The sequence below is a fragment of the Eschrichtius robustus genome, chromosome 7, assembly GCF_028021215.1.
Source record: "Eschrichtius robustus isolate mEscRob2 chromosome 7, mEscRob2.pri, whole genome shotgun sequence".
In the NCBI taxonomy this organism is placed as follows: domain Eukaryota; kingdom Metazoa; phylum Chordata; class Mammalia; order Artiodactyla; family Eschrichtiidae; genus Eschrichtius; species Eschrichtius robustus.
The window spans coordinates 104,957,755-104,977,665 of record NC_090830.1 but is presented as its reverse complement, the minus strand read 5'-3'; the positions used below and the strand labels follow the sequence as shown (position 1 = coordinate 104,977,665).

General features: G+C 39.4%; 1 protein-coding gene and 1 pseudogene across 4 annotated transcripts in view; one reads left to right on the top strand and one right to left on the bottom strand.

Annotated features, from left to right (window-relative positions):
• EXOC6 (exocyst complex component 6) overlaps positions 1–19,911 on the bottom strand; it is a 207,209-nt gene that overhangs the window by 177,510 nt on the left and 9,788 nt on the right. For 2 of the 4 annotated variants that reach the window (XM_068548217.1, XM_068548218.1), the window contains exon 1: positions 17,615–17,726. The exons of 1 other annotated variant lie outside the window; for it this stretch is intronic. In XM_068548217.1, coding sequence (XP_068404318.1) covers positions 17,615–17,715 — 101 coding nt within the window. In that variant the 5' untranslated portion in view covers positions 17,716–17,726. Of the gene's footprint in view, positions 1–17,205; positions 17,277–17,614; positions 17,727–19,911 lie in introns of those variants that run through there. One more of the 4 variants, XM_068548219.1, reaches the window with a different exon arrangement.
• Positions 511–1,730, top strand: LOC137767645 (DNA-directed primase/polymerase protein pseudogene; annotated as a pseudogene).

The following is a 19,911-nucleotide window of genomic DNA, read 5'->3' as shown; positions in this document are numbered from 1 at the left end:
GAACACTGTTTTGACTGGCTTATTGATAAAAAAACAAAACAAAACAAAACAAGGACTTAACACAAATGGAATATTTGTAAAATTCCCAGAAAACAAAAGAAATTGAATTTCTAACACTTTAAATGTGCTAGACTTCTTTAAAAATTTCTTCCTACATGAATTAACTTAGAAACATTTTAAAAATCTAAGTTCACATAATTCATGTACAGTTGACCCTTGAACAACTCAAGAGTTAGGGGCACCCACCCTCCACACTGTCGAAAATCCACATATAACTTTACAGTTGGTCCTCCATATCCAAGGTTCCTCTGTATCTGCATTCTGCATCCGCCGATTCAACCAACCTCGGACCCTGTAGTACTGCTGTATTTACTACTGAAAAAAAATCTGCGTGTAACTGCACGGTTCAAACCCCTGTTGTTCAAGAGTTAACTGTACAACTTCAGCAAACAAGCCTAGTTGGATCATTTTGGTTTATAAAAATAGCTATTTGGTCGCGTGTGCTGCCAGCCGCAGAGGACCCATGGCTTCCCGCCCACGGCGAGCGTCTCTGAAGAGGCGTCTCGGAGGTGGCAGAACCTGATCTGGGCCTGGCAGGGGAAGACTTCAGGACAGTAGTAATTGACAGACATCCTATGTGGGATAGGATTTAGTCTCCCCATACTTCTGAACCAATGAAGAGAAAATGGGAAGCGAAACTGAAGCAAATTGAAGAACGAGCATCCCATTATGAGAGGGAACCATTGTCCTTGGTGTACAGACCAAGATTGTCTAAGCCAGAAGAACCACCATCCATTTGGAAACTATTTCATCGGCAAACTCAAGCTTTTAATTTTGTTAAAAGCTGTAAAGAGGACGTTCATGTATTTGCTTTGGAATGCAAAGTGGGCGATGGACAACGTATTTACCTCGTAACAACGTATGCTCAACTTTGGTTTTACTATAAATCCCGAAGAACTCTCTTGCACTGTTATGAAGTCATTCCTGAAAATGCTGTGTGCAAGCTTTATTTTGATTTGGAATTTAACAGACTTGCCAATCCAGGAGCTGATGGGAAAAAGATGGTTGCATTACTCATTGAGCATGTTTGTAAAGCACTTCAACAGTTTTACAGGGTTAGTTGTTCAGCTGAAGATGTTCTCAACTTGGATTCTAGCACCAGTGAAAAATTTAGCCGCCATTTAATATTTCAACTCCGTGATGTGGCATTTAAAGATAATATTCATGTTGGTAATTTTGTGAGAAAAATTTTAGAGCCTGCTTTTCACTTAATTGCTAGTGAAGATGATGATATGACTCCAAAGACAACGGGCCATGAATTTTCCCATTTTTCTGAAACACCAATTAAACAAGGAATTTCCTTTAGCAAAAAGTCCACAGATGAGGATATAGGAGAGAGCTGGACAACGAATTCAAAGAAACTGGAGAGGCTGGGGTCAGCTAAGCAAAGCAGTCCTGACCTTTCATTTTTAATTGTGAAGAATAACATAGGAGAAAAGCATCTTTTTGTGGATCTAGGAGTTTATACAAGAAATAGAAACTTTCGACTGTATAAATCATCAAAAATAGGAAAGTATGTGCCTTTGGAGGTTGCTGAAGATAACAGATTTTATCCTATACAATCAAAGAATATTTCCAAAGAAAATCAATATTTCCTCTCTGCTTTGGTCAGCAATGTCAGGTATACAGGACCAGAATTAAATCATTGTGTGTTCCTGAATATTTATTAAGCAGTGAATGGCACTGTATATTACTAAAATGTGAATTGTATAGATTTTTTTATGTCTTGAGTAAAAGAAAGTCATTTCTTAAAAAAAAAAAAAAAATAGCTATTTATTTTTTATGATTAATCATTTTATTCCACTTGGGTTTGTTTTTCCCTGAACGCACACAGGTTTACTAATCAAACAAGCTAACATTACCCTACAAAAATATTCAAGATGATTAAAAATGTAAATTTGTGCTCAACTAATCATTACTCTGACAAGCTTTTTATTTCAACACATATTAAAGATTAATTTCTAAGATCTTTAGGTAACTTAAAACCTTAATATTAAGTTAATTAAGAGACAATCACTGGATAGCAGTTAATTTTTAAGTATAATGGAATCCTAGCAGACTGATTACTAAGCATAACTAAGTTTATATACTTTTGCTTCCTATTTTTGTATGCTATTGAAAAGCTATAGTTTCCGGATGTGTCCATGAAAGTGTTCACTTTTGCCACTTTAAGGTATAAAAGTGACGTTTGTGTCTGTAAGAAGTTGTATTCACGAGATTTGCTCATATTCAGACAATTCTCAATGTTCCACTTCCGTGTTTCAATGTGAAATATAAATTAGTTACTTTGGTTAAAAGTTAGAACCATTAGCAGTAGTTAAGATTATACTAGGAACAGTGACAGAGAAATACAACTGTGTATGTGCTTCTGTTTTACCAAGGAAAAAGAGCAGCTTTCTCCTACAGCAGTAGTTTTCAAATTTGGGGGTCTCTTTTACATAACTCTCAAAACTTGCTAAGAAATCGAAAAAGCTTTTGTTTATGTGGATTCTAACTATTGATATTTACCGCATTAAAAACTAAAACTGAGATTTTTTGTGTGTGTGTATGGGGGGTGCTGCATAGCGCAGCTTGCAGGATCTTAGTTCCCTGACCAGGGATGGAACCCAGGCCCCCAGCAGTAGAAGCGCCAAGTCCTAACCACTGGACTGCCAGGGAATTCCCAAAACTGATAATTTTTTTTAAATTGACTGATTCATTTGAAAGTAGCAATGATGAATGCACTGCATTTTAATGTAAATAACCTCTTAGCATTATTTGAAAATAGTTTTGACCTTACAGATCCCCAAAAAAGAACAAGTGCTCTAAAGCAAACTGTTTAAGAACATGGAAGAGCACAATGAAGGACAAAACATGGAAAATGAATTTTATTTGCCTTCATTTACAATATAAGACTGAAAATACGCTATGATATATGTTTAAAATTTAGCAACATTTGTTCAATTTTGTTGGGCTTGCTTCCTTGGTTTACTGGTTAATGACCTGCCTAAAATATGAAAGGTTACTCTTTACCTTCTATGTAATCTGCCTAGATGACTGTTTTCCCAGAATAATGTCTGTACTTCATGTGGACTTTATTATATTCTTGATTATTCAATAAAAAACAGAAAAGGTTTCCTCTCACTTAGAAAGAACTAAGTTTCTTTACAATCAAGTTATCTATGTTTATTTTTTAAATGCTTCACTTTCACTTTAATTAACCAAGTTTTGCTCCTCAGGCAACCTCTGACAACTGTTTTGATTTTGCCTTCCCAAATTTGGATCCTAACTATAGAAAAAATAAAATAAAACTTTCAAGATATCTTTCACACCTAAAACTGTCTTGGAGATTTCCCAGAAGAACCCAGAAACAGCACAGTTATTTATTTTCATCTTCTAAAAAGACTATAAATAATTAGGTTTGTTTGATATATTACTATAGTAAATGTTGCACGGGAAGAGCTGTCAAATTAGAGAGATGCTCGCCCTTCCTAGGTTAAATGTATATAAGTAAAAAATGTTATAATACAAACATTTTTGAAATTGTACTCTTCATGGGAAGCCCTTGAATGTCAATTTCTGGGACAAAAATTGCTAGCTATAACTATGTTTTCACTAATCAAAACTTTTAAGTAGTAATGTACTGTACCTGACTAAAAATTTTACTCTTCTCCATTCTAATATTAGTTACAGGAATAAATTAACCATAGCCGTTAAGCCTCTGTCATCTACAGATAGTCTTTGTTTCACTCTTAAGCTTGCCCGAAAGCTCTACTATAAGCTGTTAAGTCTGAGTTTATGGCTTCAACAATGAAGGACAGTTTCAGAGCCTTGCAGCACTTCAAACTATTGACACTTCACAAAATAGACTCTTTTTAAAGTTAAACATAGACTAGCCATATGACTCAGCAATTCCACTCTTAGATATATACCTAAAAAACCTGAAAATAGACATTCAAACAAAAGCTTATACATGAATGTTCATAGCAGCACATTCACAACAACCAAAAGGTAGAAACAACCCAAATGTTCACCAACTGATGGATGAATAAAACATGGAATATCCACACAGTAGAATATTATTCAGCCATAAAAAAGAAAGAAGTACTGATACATTGCTACAACATAGATGAATCTCAAAACATTATGCTGAAATGAAAAAAGTCAGACACAAAAAGTCATATACTGTATGCTTCTATCAATATTTTAATGAAATATCCAAAAAAGGTAAATCCATAGAGACAGAAAACAGAGTAGTAGTTGCCAGCAGCTGGGAGAAGAGGGGGAATGAAGAGTAACTACTTAACGAGTACAGGGTTTCCTTTTGTAATGATGAAAATGTTTTGCAGCTAGATAGAGGTAATGGTTGTACAACATTGTGAATGTACTAAATGTGACTGAATTGTACCTTTAAAATGGCATATTTTGTTTTGTGAATTCTACCTCTATTTAAAAGAAAAACAAGATGAAGCTTCCCAGAATTCATGAACCTACTTCCTACTGAAACAACCATAACCAATGAAAATTACTTAAAAACAAAAAACACCATTTGAAGTCTCTGAAAATTGTCCCAAGAGCAAATGAAGAAACATTTATTCAAGAAAATCTACTAAGAACAGTAAGAGCTTATAGCCCTTGAACCACAACTAACACTCCTCCTCCAGCTTAGCATGATAGAAGCTCCATCCTGGGTGGGTCTGGCTAAGTAGTCAGGGCTTCCTCTCCCCCCAGGTTTCAGTTAAGAGTCAGAAAAAGGGCAGGCATACCGCATTTCTCATCCTCCCTCCCCCACAGTTCTGTGTTACAGAAGCTAAATTCCAGGTGAGTGTGGCTGAAAGGTTGGGGGCCTCCTTCTTCCACCCAGCCCTCCTTCCTCCACCCAGCCCCATGAAGGATGTCATAGGACAGAGGCTTTCCCAAAGATGGAGTAGCCAGGAATACTGGGATCCCAACTGCCCCAACCTCAGCTTGAGACAGGCTGGGACCTGGGACCTGGGACCTGGGACCCTTTGCTGCAGTGTCTGAACCTGGGCAAATGTCTCCTCTAGCAACACAATACAAAGAAACTATAAGGGACTAAAAATAATTGCCTGCATGTGCAGATGGGGCAAATTATGGACAACAAGACAGAAAAAGACCAAAAAAAAAACCCCAACTGCCACTTCTGAAGAGCCAGGAGCAAAAATAGGGTGTCAAGAGCAAAAGCAGGGTACTGCGCATGCCCCCTGCACTCAACACCACCAAAGGGGTGGGCAGACCACCTAAGCCACCCCTCCGGCCTGACCCCTGGACACACCCCTACCTTCACCCCATTTAAGGAACCAGCTGGCCCCCACCTTGAGGAGCGAGCAAAGGAAACTGTTACCTGTTTTCGCTCCCCCCTGCTGTAGCAGGGGCCCCAATAAAGCCTTGCCTAAATTTCTTGTCTGGTCTCTTATCAATCTCTATTGATTAAGGAAGGCCAAGAACCCTGGTCTGTAACAAGCTCATAGGACAGAGGCTCTACACTTTAAGGGGCAGGCCAAGAAGAACAGATTACTGCCCCACACAGAGTCCTACTCCTCTGCCCCATCCAGAACGCTGCTCTTTAAGAATAGTATCACTTGAAACAGGCCATTGTTCCTGCCCCAAGCTCTGGTGCACTGGTGCAGAGATTATCCCCACTGGAAGAAGCAGGAGAAAATTGCAAAGTTCTCCCCAAAGAAACTGACTTTATTTAGAACAGAATGTAAGGGAGTCCAAACATTATGGTACTCTTGAAAACAATGGAGATTTTGGTAGTAAGCAATTGAGAGGAGGCTGGTACCTCCATGTGATCAACAAGTTAAATCACAGGTCAGCCAGTTTACCAAAAAGAACCAGAGAAAGAAAATGTGAAGGGCCCTCCTATGATCAGAACAAACCTCAGAGATTGGCCTGAAAAACTAACCCTGCACTCAAACACGTATTTGTACATCATATTCACAGCAGCATTCACAACAGCCAAAAGATGGAAGCAATCTGAGCGTCCATCAACAAATAATGTATAAACAGAAAGTAGTATATACATACAATAGAATATTATCCAGCCTCAAAAAGGAAGGAAATTCTGACACATGCTACAACATGGATGAACCTTGATGACATAATGTTAAGTGAGATAAGCCAGTCACAAAAGAACAATTATATGATTCCACTTATATGAGGTATCTAAAGTAATCATATTCATAGAAACAACGTATGATAGTAGTTACTGGGGGCTGCTGGGACAATGGGGAGTTACCATTTAATGAGTACAGTTTCAGTTTGGAAAGATGAAAAAGTTCTGGAGATGGATGGTGGTTATGGCTGCAGAGCAATTTTAATGTACTTAATGAAACGAACTGTACATTTAAAATGGTAAACTTTATGTTACGTATATTTTATCACAATTCTCTACGTAATATTTAAAAATCAAGATTGGGAAGATTAGGGGACTTAATCCACTAGAAAAATCATTAAGCCAGGAATAAATATAAAATAGAGAAATAAATGAAAAACTCTATCATTTATTCCTTCAACCTTACTAAGCGTGATCTGGTTGAATGTGTTCTAGCTGCTGGGGTGTGTAGTAGATCCCTGTTACCTAGTGGTGCATTCACCTCCCAGCTACTAAGGACCCATAGCTGCCCCCTTCTCTGGAGACCTGCGAGTAGGAGGCACTCTGCCCAGTAATACCTGGGAAGGTATGCCCCCCCAGCAGTCACACACTCTGGGAGTAGCCCATAGCCAATGAGAGGTTGTTGGAGGTGGGAGTAAAAGTTCAGCCCCATTGCCTCAAAGTGGAACAACTCTGTGATATCATTCTTTTTTTTTAAATTTATTTATTTAATTAATTTATTTTTGGCTGCACTGGGTCTTCGTTGCTGCACACGGGCTTTCTCTAGTTGCGGCGAGCGGGGCTTACTCTTTGTTGCAGTGCGCGGGCTTCTCATTGTGGTGGCTTCTCTTGTTGCGGAGCACGGGCTCTAGGTGCGCAGGCTCAGTAGTTGTGGCACACGGGCTTAGTTGCTCCGCAGCATGTGGGATCTTCCCAGACCAGGGATTGAACCCGTGTCCCCTGCATTGGCAGGCGGGAATCTCAACCACTGTGCCACCAGGGAAGTCCCTGTGATTTCATTCTAACTCCAGAGCTCTTTCTGGAATCAGACTGAGGCTAGACTTAAGCTGAACCCACAGTTTTAGATCTCCTCTACCCTATCCTATTTCCCTCACTCCTACAGGTTTCATCTGAAAGTAAGTATTGCCTCAATAAATTACTTGCATAAGGGGGAAAAAAAAAACCTACCACTGCAGGGGGGACCAGATTTAATTGGATTAGACTGTGAAACAACTTATGTCCCTGAATACTGTTGAAAACAATAAAGCAACGAGCCAGCAATTACTGGAGTCTAACATCTCAGTGTGATATCAAGATAAGCAGGCAGGGACTTCCCTGGTGGTCCAGTGGTTAAGACTCCATGCTGTCAATGCAGAGGGCGTGGGTTCGATCCCTGGTCAGGGAACTAAGATCCCACATGCCATGGGGCATGGCCAAAAGATTAAAAAAAAAAAAAAAAAAGATAAGCAGACAGCTTAGCAGAGAGATCAGGAAAAGACATAAAGAGAATTCTGCTAAAACCACTGTCATTCCAGAGTGACTGTGTACATGCCAAGATTGTGTCCTCTGAGGAGCCACAGCAGAGGCTTCACACTGTGAGGGAAATACACTTGACTGAAATAGTCCAGCCGAGCCACTAAACAAACAAACACAAACAAAAACAAGCTCCAGGGACTTCCCTGGTGGTCCAGTGGGTAAGACTCAGTGCTCCCAATACAGGGGGCCCAGGTTCGATCCCTGGTCGGGGAACTAGATCCCACATACATGCTGCAACTAAGAAGTCTGCATGCCGCAACGAAGATCCTGCATGCCACAGCTAAGACCTGGCGCAGCCTAAATAAATAAATAAATAAATAAATAAATAAATAAAATATTAGGGGAAAAAAAAACCAAGCCCCAGAACATGGTTGGGGGGGTGGGGTGGGAATCAGTATCAAGAGTTGATACAATATACTGTCTAAACATTTTAGTTTTCAACCACAACAACAAATTATGAGATAGGCAAAGAAACAGGAGACTATGACCCACACACAGGAAAAGAAACAGGTCCTGTGACAGGGCTTACATGGTGGAGTTAACAAAGACTTCAAAGTACTAGGTTCATAGTACTAAAAACAAAACATGCTTAAAGAGGTGAAAGAAGGTATGATGACAATGTCTAATAAAATAAGAGACTATTGACAAAGAAACAGAAATCATAAAAAAGAACCAAGTTAAAATCCTAGAGTTGAAAAGTCAACAACAGAAAATAAACACTCATTAGAAAATCTCAACAGTAGACATAAATTAGCAGAAGAAAGACTACTTAAACATAGACTAATACAGAATATGTAATCCAAACAGAGAGAAAAAAGAATGACGAAAATGCAGAGCTTCAGAGAAATGTGAACAGCTTTAAGCACACCAACATACACATGATGCGAGTACCAAAGTAAAGAAGAAAATGGAGCAGAAAGAATATTTGAAGAAATAATGGCTGAAATTTCCCAAATTTGATGAAAAACATTAAGCTAAACATCTAAGATGATCAACAAACTACAAGAAGGATAAACACAAAGAACTCCACACCCAGACACATCACAGTAAAAATAATGAAAGACAAAGGGAAAATCTTGAAAACAAGGGGGAAAAAACCACATATAAGGGAATCCCACTGAGATTAACAGCTGACTTATCAACAGAAGAAATGGAGGCCAAAAGGCAGTGGGATAATATATTCTAAGTGTTAAAAGAAAAAACTGTCAACTAAGAATCTTATAACCAAAAAAATTATCTTTCAAATAATGAAGGCGAAATAAAGACACTTGCAGATAAACGAAGACTGTGGGAATTAGTTACCAGCAGACCAGCCTTACAAGAAATACTAAGAGAAGTTCTTCATAATTAAAAGAGTGAACCCAGATGGCAATATGAACACACGCACACACACACACAAGAACACCAGCAAAGGTAACTATGTAACTCTAAAAGACAGTATAAATGCATCTTTTTTCTCTTAACTAATTTAAAAAGCAATTGCAAAGGACAATATGTACATAATTGTATTGATAACATATAGAAACATATTTGAAAATAACAGCACAAATTAAGTATGTGGGAACAAAGCTGTAATGGAATAAGAAAATGACACAACTAAAAACTCAGCAACAAATAAAGAGGATTCGAAATGGTAAATAAGGCTAATGTAACAAACTCTATAAATATACTTGCTCTCTTTCTCAGCTTCTTTGAAAAATAAAAAGTTATATATAGCAACAAATGTAACACCATATTGTTGTATTTGTAATATATATAGATGTAAGATATAACAATAATAGCACAAAAAAGGGAAAGAGGAAACAGAGCTATATAGAAGTAATGTTTCTGTATTTCACTGGAATTAATTTAGAATTAATCTGAAGCTGATTCTGAGAGCAACCACTAAGAAATAAATTTTTTAAATACTGGAAAAAAATCACTAAAGTAATTAAAATGTTACACTAGAAAATATTCACTTAACAAAAAATAGTAAAAAAAAGGCGGGGGGGGACAGAGGAGCAAAAAGAAATGAGACACACAGAAAACAAAAAGTAAAATGACAGCTATAAATCCAACTATATAAATATTAACATTCAATATGAATGGATTAAACAATCCAGTCGGGCTTCCCTGGTGGCACAGTGGTTGAGAATCTGCCTGCCAATGCAGGGGACACGGGTTCGAGCCCTGGTCTGGGAGGATCCCGCATGCCGCGGAGCAACTGGGCCCGTGAGCCACGACTGCTGAGCCTGCGCGTCTGGAGCCTGTGCTCCACAGCAAGAGAGGCCGCGATAGTGAGAGGCCCGCACACCGCGATGAAGAGCGGCCCCCACTTGCTGCAACTGGAGAAAGCCCTTGCACAGAAACGAAGACCCAACACAGCCAAAAATTAAATAAATAAATAATAAAATTTAAAAAAACAAAAAAAACCAAAAAAAACCAATCCAGTCAAAAGTCAGAGATTATCAAACTGGATAAAAAACAAGATCCATCACACTTTAGATTCAAGGATAAAAATAGGTTGAAAGTAAAAGGACAGAAAAAGAGTCAATCAATCAAGAATATGTAACAAGTATACACATTTATACACCTAACAACAGAGCCCAAAACATATGAAGCAAAAACTATCCAATACCCAATAATGGACAGAACTAAGCATTATATCAAAAAGGAAGTAGAAGACTTTGAACAACTATTATCTAATGAGATCTAACAGACATCTATAGAATCTTCCACCCAACATCAGGATACATATTCTTCTCAATTGCACATGGAACATTCTCCAGGATAAACCACATGTGAGGCCATAAAACAAGCCTCAATGAATTAAAAGGACTGAAGTCATACAAAGTATGATCTCTGACCAAATGCAATGAAATTAGAAATTAACCATGGAAGGACATTTGAGAAATTCACAAATACATAGAAATTAAACAACATACAGGGCTTCCGTGGTGGCGCAGTGGTTGAGAATCTGCCTACCAATGCAGGGGACATGGGTTCGAGCCCTGGTCCGGGAAGATCCCACATGCCGCGGAGCAACTAGGCCCGTGAGCCACAATTACTGAGCCTGCGTGTCTGGAGCCTGTTCTCTGCAACAAGAGAGGCCACGGTAGTGAGAGGCCCACGCACCACGATGAAGAGTGGCCCCCGCTTGCCGCAACTAGAGAAAGCCCTCACACAGAAACGAAGACCCAACACAGCTAAAGTAAATAAATAAATAAATAATTTGAAAAACAAAAACAAAAAAAAACAACATACGTCTAAATAACCAATGACTCAAAGAAGAAATCACAAAGGAAATTTTAAAAATACTTTGAGATGAATGAAAATGAAAACACACAATACCAAAACTTACGGGATGATGCTAAAGCAGTACTTAGAGGATTATTTATAGCTGCAAAAACCTATATTTAAAAATAAGATCTCAAATCAATAGCCTACCCTTCCTCCCAAAACACTAATAAAAAGGAGACCAAATTAACCTAAAACAAGCAAAGAAAAGAAATAAAGATTAGCTGCAAAGGAAATAGATGATAGGAAAACAATAGAGAAATATCAATGAAGCCAAAAGATGGTTCTTTGAAAAGATCAATAAATTGACAAACATTTAGCCAAATTGACCAAGAAAAAAAAAGACTCAAATTACTAAAAATCGATAATAAAAGTCAGTATTACCAATCGTACAGAAATAAACAAGGTTACAAAGGAATGCTATGAACAATTTTATACCAACAACCTGATAACCTAGAAGTAATGGACAAATTTCTAGAACACCACAAACTACCGAAACTGGTGCAATAAGAATAGAAAATCAGAAACCTATAACAAGAGATTGAGTCAATAATCAAAAACCTTCCAAGAAAGAAAAGCTTTGGTGACAAATTCTACCATCTATTTAAAGAAAAATTAACACTATTCCTTCACAAACTCTTCCAAAAAGCGGAAGAGTAGGGACACTCCCTAATTCATTCTATAAGGCCAGCATTACTCTGATACCAAATCCAGATAAAGACATCATAAAAAAGAAAACTACACACCAATATCCCCTATGAATATATATGTAAAAACACTCAGTAAAATATTAGCAAACTGAATCCAACGTGTTAAAAGAATTATACACAATGACCAAATGGAATTTATCCCAGGAATCTAAGAGTTATTCAACATTAAAAAAATATATATAAATGTGATACACCACAAAAATAAAACAAAGAGAGAAATAAAAACACATTCATCTCAATTGAGGAACACTAACCAACTCATTCTATGAGGTATTATTCTCATACCAAAACCAAAGACATCACCAGAAAATAAAAGACCAATATCTCTTGTGAATATACATGCAAAAATCCTATACAAAATACTAACAAATGGAATCCAGCAACATATAAAAATGATTATACACTATGACCAAGTGGGATTTATTCTGCAAACCCCAGGTTGGTTTACATTTGAAAATTAATTAATGTAAAACACCATTTTGATACAATAAGGGACAAAATCCACATGATCATCTCAACAGATGCAGAAAAAGCAACTGAAAAATTCAATGTTCCTTCATAATAAAAACACTCAACAAACTAGGACTAGAAGGGAACTTCCTCAACCTGAAAAACAGCATCTATGAAATTCCCAGAGCAATATATGAGAGTGCCAGTTGTTCTACAACTTCACCAATACATGGTATGGTCAGTCTTTTATTTAGACATGCCAATAGTGTGGTGGTTTACCCCGTAGTTTTCATTTGCATTTTTCTAATAACTAATGATGTTAACCTTCTTTCGTGAAGTATCCATTCAAATCATTTACCCATTCTTTTTAACATCTTTATTGGAGTATAATTACTTTACAATGGTGTGTTAGTTTCTGCTTTATAACAAAGTGAATCAGCTAAACATGTACATATATCCCCATATCTCCTCCCTCTTGCATCTCCCTCCCACCCTCCCTATCTCACCACTCTAGGTGGTCACAAAGCACTGAGCTGATCTCCCTGTGTTATGTGGCTGCTTCCCACTAGCTATCTATTTTACATTTGGATTTACCCATTTTTTAAATGAATTGGTTGCTTTCTTATCAGTCAGTCTCAAAGACTTCTTTTATACATTCTGGATGCAATTTTTTTTTTTTTATCAGAGATGTGAGTTGCAAATATTTTCTCCGTGTCTGTGGCCTGTCTTTTCATTAACAGTGTGTTTGAAGACCAGATGTTCTCAATTTTGATAAAGTCCAATTTATCAATTTTTTCTTTTATGTATTATGCTTTTGTAATAGTATCTAAGAAATCTTTGCCTAACCCAAAGTCACAAAAATTTTCTCCTGTAGTTTTTAGGAGTTTTATACTTTCACATTTAACGTTTAGGTTTACGATCCATTTTGAGTTAATTTTTAAATATGATGCAAAATACATTTAAAAGTTCACTATCTTGCATATAGATATCTGACATTCCACTACTGTTATTTAAAAAGACTATCTTTTCCAATGAATTGCCTTTACATCTTTGCCAAAAATTAACTGACCATATGTGTAAACCTATTTATGGAGTCTTCTCAGTTTCACTGATCTATTTGTCTAGCTTGATGCTAGTACCACACTGTCTTGATTACTGTAGCTTTACAATAAATCTTAAAACCAGGTAATGTAAGTTCTCCAACTTTTCATCTTTTTCTAAGTTAGTTTGGCTATTCTAGGTCTTTTGCATTTCCATATGAACTTTAGAATCAGTTTGTCAATTTCTACCAAAAAAAAACTGCTGGATTTTTATTGGGATTGCCTTAAATCTAAACACCAGTTTGGGGGAAATGACATCTTAACATTATTGAATCTTCTGATTCATGGATACAGCATATGTGTGCATTTATTTAGGTCCTCTTTAGTTTCTATTAGCAATGTTTTATAGTTTTCAGGTAAAAATCTTTCACATTGTTTGCCATATTTATCCCTATGAATTTCATATTTTTGATGCTATTTTTTATTTCAATTTTTGATTGTTCATTGCTAGCACATAGAAATACAATTGATTTTTGCATACTGATTTGGTGTCCTATATCCTTGCTAAACCCACTTAACAGTTCTAGTAGCTTTTCTATGTATTCCATAGGATTTTCTCTATAGATAATTACATTGTCTGCAAATAAAGATGATTTTCCAATCAAGATTTTTTTTCTTATCTTATTATACTGGCTAGGACCTCTAGTACAGTGTTGAATAGAAGTTGTGAGAATGAACATCCTTGCTTTATTCCTGATTTTAGGAGAAAAGCATTCAGTCTCTCACCATTAAGTTTAATGTTAGCTACAGGTTTTTCATAGATGCCTTTTTTAAATTTTTTTAAGATTTATTGATTGATTGATTGATTGATTGCTATGTTGGGTCTTCGTTTCTGTGTGAGGGCTTTCTCTAGTTGCGGCAAGCGGAGGCCACTCTTCATCGCGGTGCGCGGGCCTCTCACTACCGTGGCCTCTCTTGTTGCGGAGCACAGGCTCCAGACGCGCAGGCTCAGTAGTTGTGGCTCACGGGCCTAGTTGCTCCGCAGCATGTGGGATCTTCCCAGACCAGTGCTCAAACCCGTGTCCCCTGCATTAGCAGGCAGATTCTCAACCACTGCGCCACCAAGGAAGCCCCTAGATGCCTTTTTTCAGGCTGAGGAATTTCCATTCCTAGTTTCTGAGGGTTTTTATCAGGAATGAATGTTAGATTTGTCAATGCTTTCTCTGCATCTATTAAGATGATCATATAATTTTTTTTAGTTTAATATGAATTACATCAGTTGGTTTTTCAAGTGTTAACCAGCATGCATTCTTGAAATGAATCCCATTTATTATTTTTATGTATTGTGGATTTAATTTGCTAAAATTCTGTTTAAAGTGTTCTAGTGTGTGTATTAATAATACTGGTGTATAGTTTCCTTTTCTAGAAATGTCTTTGTTTAGTTTTGGTATCAGGTTAATGTTGACCTCAAAGTGAGTTGAGAATTGATCACTGGTATCTGCTCCCTTTTTTCCCCTAGAAGTTTATCAATTCTACTGATCTCAAAGAACCAGGTTTCAGTTTCACTGATTTTCTCAACTGTTTTTCTATTTCTTATTTCACTGATGTCCACTCTGATCATTATCATCTTCTTTCTTTGGCCCTTTTGGATTTCATTTGCTCTTCTTTTTCTAGTTTCTTAACTTAGAAGATGAGGCCATTATTTTAAACCATTCTTTTCCCGTAGAGGTGTTTAGTGTTGTATTTCTCTCTAAGTATAGATTTAGCTGTATCCCACAAATTTTGATATGTAGTGTTTTCATTTTATTCGTTCAAAATACTTTCTAATTTCTCTTTCCATTTCTTCTTTCATCCATGGGTTATCTAGATGTGCGTTTTTCAGTGTTCAAATATTTGGGAATTTTCCAGATACTTTTCTACTACTGACTTCTAATTTAATTCCATTGTGGCCAAAGAACCACATCATATGCCAGGCCCTGTGAAAAGTGTATAATATGCTTCTCATTTAATCATCTGGCTTCCTCTAGGAAGACTGATCTGATAAAAAGTGAGTCAGGAAAAGGTCAGGCTGAAAAAAAGTCTGCCACTAAGAAAAATAATATTAATAATAACTATAACAACATAAGCCTACATGCCAGCTAAAACTTAATTGAGAAATAACAACAAAAATTAATCTTAATGCTGAAATATTTGTGGATGAACTGCTGTCTGGGATTTGCTTCAAAATAATCCAGGGTGAGGAAGAGTGGAAATGGCAAGAGATCAAATGAGACTGGCCAGGGGTTGAATTGAAGCTAGATGATAAATTCATGTGGTCCATTAGACTTTTCTCCTTTTTAAAACACTTAAATTTTCCCATAATGAAAGTTTTTTTAAAATTTAGTATTAGCATTTCACTCAGTGAAACCTTGGGAAAAGATAACAGTAGCTTAAACTGTTCAAGAGAAAGGACCACTAATAGTGCCTTCTACATGTGTGTGCAAAGAGTCTGCTTATAAATGAGAGATGACAAGTGTATATATAGGATAAGTATGAGTCAACGTAGTTCACTGAAGAAAAGAGTGTGGGTTTCAACAAAGTGAGCAGATTACAAAAATGTCCAGCAAAATAGAACAGAATGATAACACCATGAATACGTATATTCTATTTGTGTCACAAAAATCTCTCAATATACAGTTGACTGTTGAACAGTGAGGGGGTTAGGGCCTCGGACCCTTCATGCAGTGAAAAATCCACATATAACTTATAGTCAGCTGTCCATACACTGGTTTCCTCCATATCCCGGGTTCCACATCCTCGGATTCAACCAACTGCGGATCGTGTAGTACCACGGTATTTGCTATTTTAAAAATTCCAGGTGTAAGTGGATCGACAGTTTAAATCCATATTGTTCAAGAGCCAACTGTATTTCAAATTTTTCTTCTAAGTCAATTTCATCTGCTATCAAGGATACTGCCTAGCACATTTTCTCAAGAAGAAGCATCTCCTTCATAACCAATACTATTTTCAAAAATGGACTGTTCTGATAATTATACCACATACTGTACTCTTTCAGTTTCACCACGCAGTGAGGAAAACAAAGCCTCCTTTTAGGCTATGATTTCTACTTTCATTACCAAATGCAGAGTTTTATGAAAAGAATTACATTGAAAAATTAAGAAAATGCACTAATTATTCTTATCATATCATAAATGGAACTTCATTTGACAAAAATATATCAGATGCCACCACATGCTTCGTGTTAGGCATACAGCAGTAAACAAATAGGCAAGGTCCCTAAGGTACTGGGCTTTCTGGGCATCTAAATACCTACCCCTCCCCTGTCTACAAATAAAGAATCAAGGTTCAGAGAAGTTAAATGATTTTTGCCCATGACCGCACACTTCATCAGTGGTTAGACTAGGGTACACCAAGAACCCAGGTCTCCGGATTCTCAGAGCAAGGTGGATTTACATCATAACTTGAACTGGCTTCACTTTATACTACGTCCTCAGTCCACAAAATATACAGCGCTCCATTTCTAGGAATGCATCCTGAAGAAATAATAATGATTAAAGCCCAATGAGTCCCAAGTTCCCTAAGTGAATAATAATTTCATTATCATCACAGCGAAAAATGAAACCTTATGTTTAAAAGGCACTCATCCTTGAAGAAAGTGCCTAACACTCTAATGGATCACTACAGTACCCGGCTAATATTCTATTAGGGCAGCAGGTATTCAGTCTGGAATATTCATTGTTCTTGTACTATTTTTAAAGGGTGGAGATTCTTTTTAAAATAAACTGGGAAATGCATGCAAAATTAATGAAACGTTCGTAAATAAGTAAAAGCTCCCCAGGCTTGCCGAGCGAGCGCACGGTCACATCAGCGCGTTCCCGAGCGTCAGCTCCTCCCCTCCAGCCCACGCTCCCTCCTCGCCCACTCTGGCCGCGCGGGAGGGGAGATAATGGTGCCGGCGTCTCCCGCTCAATTTCAATTCGCCCACGCCCTCGGCAGCCCAGCTCGCCAGGGTTTCCACCTGCGCGAGCGTCGGTACCTCGGTCACGCCGCAGCCAAGCCGCCCTCGGCCCCCGCACGATCCGAGAGCCCGGAAGCCCCAGGCGCGTCCTCGAGACCCCAGGCCAGGGCCGGGACTGGACGGCGAAGGCGGGGCGGCGCCGCGGCTCCCGGGGTCAGAGGCGCCTTGGCAGCCACACCCTCCAGCTGCGCGGTGACAGCTCCCGTGGCTGAGGCGGGCCGCGCCGACAGGTGCAGCCTCCCGTGCCGCCCCGCCCCGGTCCCGGCTCAGGTCCCGGCCCGCCGCCCTGAAGCTCCCCCACCCGCCCGCCCCCTCGCGCACCACCTGTCTGGCCGCTCCGCGCGCGACCGGCGGCGGACGACCCGCCCGGCTCCCGACGAGCGGCCGGAGGGGGCAGCCCGAGATCCCGGGAGGATGAGAGCTTTACCGGAGGGTGGGCCCCACGCAGGCGGTGTCGGTGCTCTGGATCTCCTGCAAGATCCGCTCGTGCTCCGGAACGGTACCCAGACCTTCGCCGCTCTCCGCCATCTTGGCTGGAAGCTGAGGAGTCAGCGAGGCGCGGCGCCGCGAGAACCGCGGGGGCGAGCGGCCTGTGGCGCGAGCGCGAGGGGGCGGGGAAAGGGGCGGGGCGGGCAGCGCAGGGGCGCGCGGGTGGCGTGGGAGGCAGCGCGCGGGCCCGCGACCGGGTGTCGGGTCTCCACACCTGCGGGAGGCCAAGGTACTGCCGGGGGCGGCGGGGAGTGGAGACGCGTCACCTCCAGCTCGCGCTCGGCACTTGTCCCTAGTTGCTATTAACTGGCTGGGCTTTAACATAGATCCCTGTATTCTGTGTGCCCGACCCTCTGCTACGCGCTGGGGATACTTTAGTAATGAGGGAGGTCGACAATCTGTAATAAAAGCTACGGGAACGTTTAACAGGGAGGCCTGATGTACTCTGGGTGGTGGAGAGTCAGAGACTCTAAGGAAAACGTGTACTCAAGAAAAACAAAATGGTGTGTGGGAGTAAGATTTATTTTAGGAATGAGCCAGGAAGATCCCAGCTGGCGACTGCTCTGAGTGGATTCCTGTCCCTGCCCACGCGAAGCCCACAGAGGCCAGTCAACTTGGAAATAAATTATAAGCGACAGAAAAAGTAAATGACGTAAAATTATGACACCTCATGGCAAAGATAAAAGTGCAATGTGTGATTTCATGCCAAAGTCCTTGAACCCAAGTGCCCCCAAGTTGCTGTGTTTGGGATAAGGCGTGGGAGCTCTTGAGAGCAGTGGGCATCAGCGAGATGGGAAAGGCAGGTGGCTTGGGCAAAGGTACTAGTGTAGAAGAGTTCTGTTTAGTGAAGTGTTTGTGGGACGCTGAGTAAACCAGTTTGTCATGGTCAAAGCAGCGACTGAGAAGGTTAATCAAGAAGAGAGTACATACCTAGCCCTGAGGGACAAATATTTTCTGGTCTCCATTAATCCAGGGCTCTGAATGTCCCTTTGAGTCAACCAAGCTCTTTACTATACAGCTGTGTAACTCACTCCTTCAGTGAGCTTTTTCTAGAAGCTTTTACTACTTCCATACTCCTCCCACAAAAATCCTGGGAGATGATATTGCATAATAATTAAGAGCATGAACTCTGAAGACTGGTGTCTTCCATTTAATTCCCTGGTCCTTCATTCCACAGCTGGGTGACATTGTGCAAGAACCTAGTTCCTTTATAATTCAGTTTCCCCATCTGTAAATGACCATAATACTACTGTCTAGCTCATTTTGCTGTCCCATGTTGTGTTAGCTTTCTATTATTGCTGGAACAAATTATCACAAACTTAGCTTAAAACAACTGAAATTTATTATGTTATAGTTCTGTAGGCTAGATGTCTAATACGGGTCTCACTGGGCTAAAATCAAGGTGTCAGCACAACTGTGCTCTTTCCAGAGGCTCTAGGGGAGAATTCATTTCCTTACCTATTTCAGCTTCTAGAGGCCTTCCACATTCCTTGGCTCATGGCCCCCTTCCTCAGTCTTTCAAGCCAGCAGTATTGCATCTCTCTGACCATTCTTCTGTAGTCACATCTCCCTTTGACTCTGACCTAGGCCAGAAAAGATTCTCTGCTTTTAAGGACCCATGGCATTAGGTTTGACACAACCCCGTAATTCTGGATAATCTTCTATCTCAAGGTCTTAACATTAACCACATCTGTAATATCCCTTTTGTCATGTGAGGTAATATATTTGCAGATTCTAGGGATTAGGACATGGACATTGTGGGGGAACCATTATTCTGCCTGCCACACTTAGTAAGGGCCCAATAAACGTTACTAACATATATAAATGTCCTCCTTCCTATTAATGTGAAATTTCTGCCCTCCTTGGAAACTTAAACTCAGATTTATCTCCTTCATAAAGATTTCCCTAATGGATCACAACCTTCTCCACTGACTCTAGATTTAATTTAGCACATATATCCATTCCACCAACAACTGTTTTAAGAGTTTGCACTTGTTTTGATTAGTTCCTTTTTATAATTTGAATTTTGTTTGTTTTGTACAGTTGACCCCCAGGGAACCGAAACACAGCTGACCTCGGTGCACACTGGCTCGGAAGACTAAGGAAGCTCTGCTACATCCAAATACTTATTCTACCAAGAAACCCTATCACAAGCCTGTTTCCACTGTCTTGATGGTACAAGAGAATCCAGATCTTCTCTGGGTAATCTCACTTCCTCAAGCTGTGAAAATATAC